This window comes from Camponotus vicinus, unplaced genomic scaffold (assembly GCF_025532165.1).
Source record: "Camponotus vicinus isolate PSW18456_S1 unplaced genomic scaffold, iyCamVici1.0 SCAF_6, whole genome shotgun sequence".
Taxonomy (NCBI): Eukaryota; Metazoa; Arthropoda; class Insecta; order Hymenoptera; family Formicidae; genus Camponotus; species Camponotus vicinus.
In genome coordinates this window covers 673,033-676,976 of record NW_028141978.1, presented here as the reverse complement: position 1 = coordinate 676,976, position 3,944 = coordinate 673,033, and the positions used below count along the sequence as shown (strand labels likewise).

General features: G+C 31.1%; 1 protein-coding gene across 1 annotated transcript; it reads right to left on the bottom strand.

Moving 5' to 3' along the window:
• Nucleotides 1–237: 237 nt before the first annotated feature.
• LOC145973014 (ubiquitin-conjugating enzyme E2 J2-like) lies at nt 238–3,749 on the bottom strand. Its single transcript, XM_083102132.1, has 4 exons — nt 3,135–3,749; nt 2,816–3,050; nt 2,604–2,732; nt 238–2,496 (listed from the first exon to the last, which is right to left on the bottom strand). The coding sequence occupies exons 1-4, from the start codon at nt 3,257–3,259 to the stop codon at nt 2,284–2,286; spliced, it is 702 nt and encodes a 233-aa protein (XP_082958258.1). The 5' UTR covers nt 3,260–3,749; the 3' UTR covers nt 238–2,283.
• Nucleotides 3,750–3,944: the final 195 nt, after the last annotated feature.

Sequence of the window (3,944 nt, the reverse complement as noted above, 5' to 3'; positions counted from 1 at the left end):
ATATTGAAACAAACATCTCTATCTTATCTATGTAGTTTTTCGTAATAGATAAAATAGAGATATTGTTTGTTTCAATATTAAGATATTTATAGCTTTCCATTAACTCTTTTGAAACACATATATCGTATTTCTTTAAATGTGAAATATATATAAAACTATATAACTACTAACATATATGAGTAAAATTGAGTGTTACATAAAGGAACGGATGTTGAATAAGTCTTCAATGAGACAATCTTGAAGTACTTTCTCAGGTAAGTAAACTATATTCCACATGCTTATATGCTTAGCAATAATAACATGTTATATTTACATTATTTTGTCGTAACTATATTATAATTACAATATCTACCATGTTTACACATATGATGGTAGAATATATATATATAAGCATATACATTGTAATTATTTCGTCACTGTTGGAGGATCACACATAATACAATTCAAAACTGTGCTTGTAGAAATGAGTCATCAATAAATATACAAAAATTAGTTATAGTTTTACTTTCAATACAATTAAATTATAATTGAATATTTATCCAAAAATTAAATATACAGAAAATTCTGTTCCTTCGTTCTCAATATCATTTAAATAATAATCGTGGAAGAGCATAAATTTTTCTGCATACATTGTAAACATTTTGTGTCAATTAAGGAAGAAAACATGGAAATATTTAAATGGAAGAAATTTATATGCAAAAAAAAAGAAAGAAAAATAATCCTATGAGCTATTTAAATAATATATAAAGGAGAAATATATTAACCCTTTCGCTATAGCACATTTGAAAAACACTTGCTACGTATGCTACGAAAAAATTACTATTCTATGTTAGTAGCTTATGAAATGTTCTATTATTTGCAATGCAAAAAGCATTAACAACATTAATAATTATGTTAATTAAAAAAAATTGACGCATCGAAGCAAACACTTCGGAATAATAAATTGTTCTGAAACTTGCTTATAATATTTTAAAAAAACTTGTCACATTATTGTGTATCATATGTATAGATGTAAAGATACATATTATTGAATATTAAATTGTTTCACAATCAAATGTTTTAGATATTTCAGTGTTGTGCAAAAATAAATGTAATAAATTGATTATAATACAATATTTGATTATAGTACAGATATATGTTTTCCATAAATATATTTTTGTTTTTAAAAGGTATATATATATGTATACATATATATACACACCATTCATAGCGAAAAGGTTAATCAAAAAAATTTTTTTTAAAAGGAAGTCTAAGATATGACAATGCAACAAGTTGTTACATTCAATAAATTGATCTTTGTGTTATATCAAATTTGGTTGGATGCATTAGTGCGCACTGCTCAAACACTCGAAGGCTGTTGTATACAAATTTATACTTATAGCATAACTAAAATAAATAAAATTAATTTTTCGAGATATCGTTATTTGTCTTATTGAACGATATGTAATAATTTATATATAGTATTAATTTTTATTATTTTAATTATACTATTGTAAATGTATATACGATAATCTTTAATATGCAGCAATGTGCACTAATATGTACATTCAATCGAATTTGCTATTAGTATTGAAACTATTTCTATGACGCGGTTTTTTGTTCTTACAATATCTATTTACAAAATAGACTTGTTTAACCAATGGAATAAGTCAGGTTATCAAGCATAATCTAATTTAATTACATTTTTAGACTTACTCTTATTGGCACATTGTAGAGTGCAATAAATTTGTGCATTTCTATCCAAGAGATTCTCTGTAATAGGGCTAGGCAGATGTATTGCATAAAATACGTATCTCTCTCTGGATATACTTTGACTCTAATTAATCTTGAAAATGTAGAAAATTCAATGAAAGCAAGGATATTGCAGCAAAGAAATTTAGTTCCTCTAATTATATTGCTAGAAGAGTGCAAATCTGATATAAAAAAGGTGGGAAGCCATTATGATTAAATTGTGTCATCTTTGTTATACATTTCTCTCAATTAAATTAAGAGAAATTACAAATTACCTCATTGATGAATAGCCAAATAGAATTCGCGGTTATAATACAGTTTATATCTTACAATCAACTTTGATATAAAAATCTATCAAACTATTCAGAGGTTTCACTGGCAAAAGTTTTCCAAACCGTGCAAAATCCAATGCTGCACAGATTCAAAAGGTAGATTATCAGGCAAATATGGGAGCCTAATATCTTCTTCTTATGTTTGTCACATTTTTAAAATGTACGCTTATCATGGCTCTCTCATTTTGTGCTCGTTGTGACTTGAAATTTAAATTCTGATTTATTCCATAGCTATGCTCCTTAGCACATATTTCACTGTGTATGCAAATGCTGCAAAACCGATGATAACGACGAGATTGGCCAGTGCGCTATGTAATGGACTCTGCTCTCTCTGCAATTGATCTCGTATCAAGGAAGAGACCTCGGATGCAGTGGATTGATGCCTCGCTTGTTTCTCGAGCTCTTTTCGACGTTCTAGTTCAGTTTTAATCGCCTGTTATATTATCACATGCAATCTCATATTAGATTCGAATTTCCAATTTCAGTAATAATATTGACGTAATAGTTTATATACATAATTTACAATATACAACAAAATACCTCAACAGTTTCTGGAAAAAGCTCGCAAAACATCTTGTCCCTTAAATTATATTCTAAACTCTGCGCAGCTAGCTGTCTCTTTTCATAATCTGTTGTATTAATGCTACCAAGTGTGGGACTTTTCTCAATCTGTAAATATAATATTATTAAACAAAAAAGAATCACTTTTTAATAATATTCTTCACATTATTTTTAGATACCTAGATACTTACCATAAAACTAAGCAAGCCTGTAAGGATAGTAGATACACTCCATGCTGGATTCCACGTATCGGGATGGAAATCAGAAATTGATAGACATAATCTTGTGTTGACTTTAAATCGACCATTTGGAGTAGTCATATAAATACTAGGCGGTTGGAACGGAAACTCGCCTGGAAATATGAGCTTTCCGTGATAGAATCCACCCTCGTATGGAGTTTTTTCTGGTCCTACAACCACATAATGCCTAAAACGAGTAGTTGTGTATTAATCACTCTGTGTCTCGAAACCAACAGTTAATTCACAAATAGGATATCGATAAGACACTTGCCACTCTAATATATTCGAAGGCACGGGTTCTGCAAGGACGTACGGTACTGGATCCTTTTTGAGTCGCAAATAATCCTGTTTCAATCTAGCTGTCGCGCTGTTGGTTTTTCTGTTCATCCTTACCATACAGCTCGGTGTTACCTCCGAACAGACGTTATCCGCCAGTTTCCTACACTCGTCGCGATATATTCGCCCAGCTTATCAAAAATCTTCACAGCTCGCGCTTAATCAGTTTCGCAATATTTACAAATCCGACGATATATTTTAGCAACTTAACTTTTTCGCTGTCTCAGCACCGTTGAATGTTGAATTGTGAAATGTTTGCGCATCGCAAACTTCACGTGGCACTAGGATGATCTCTTGGCAGAGTTTCGCGAAGTTGACGATAAAGTCAAGTCCGAAATTTTGTGAGATGTGAAATAGGTTACGTTGTGATGACGAGGATAAATATGCATCAAGGCGATCCTCGGAATGGAAGATGTTGGACGAGAAAATATGTCTCGGTGGAATCATACAATCATCATCGGTAATTCACGGAATTTGACAGCTGCGAGCTGTCGCGCGATGATGGAAAACATATGACGAGTTCACCGGAATTCAATGAATTCGTCCGCTTGCGCGCAGTGTTGCTACGCTGGCGCGAAAATCTCTAATATTTCAAATAAATGTTTCAATCAAAAATCACTTTGCAATAAATCACAATAAATTACCTTTGTGCTTTTTTTCGACAGAAAGAAAAAATTATTAGTAAATACAGAGAGGGAGCGCAATTAAAAAAGAGAAATATTTCTGGGCCTTCAAACACTAATGT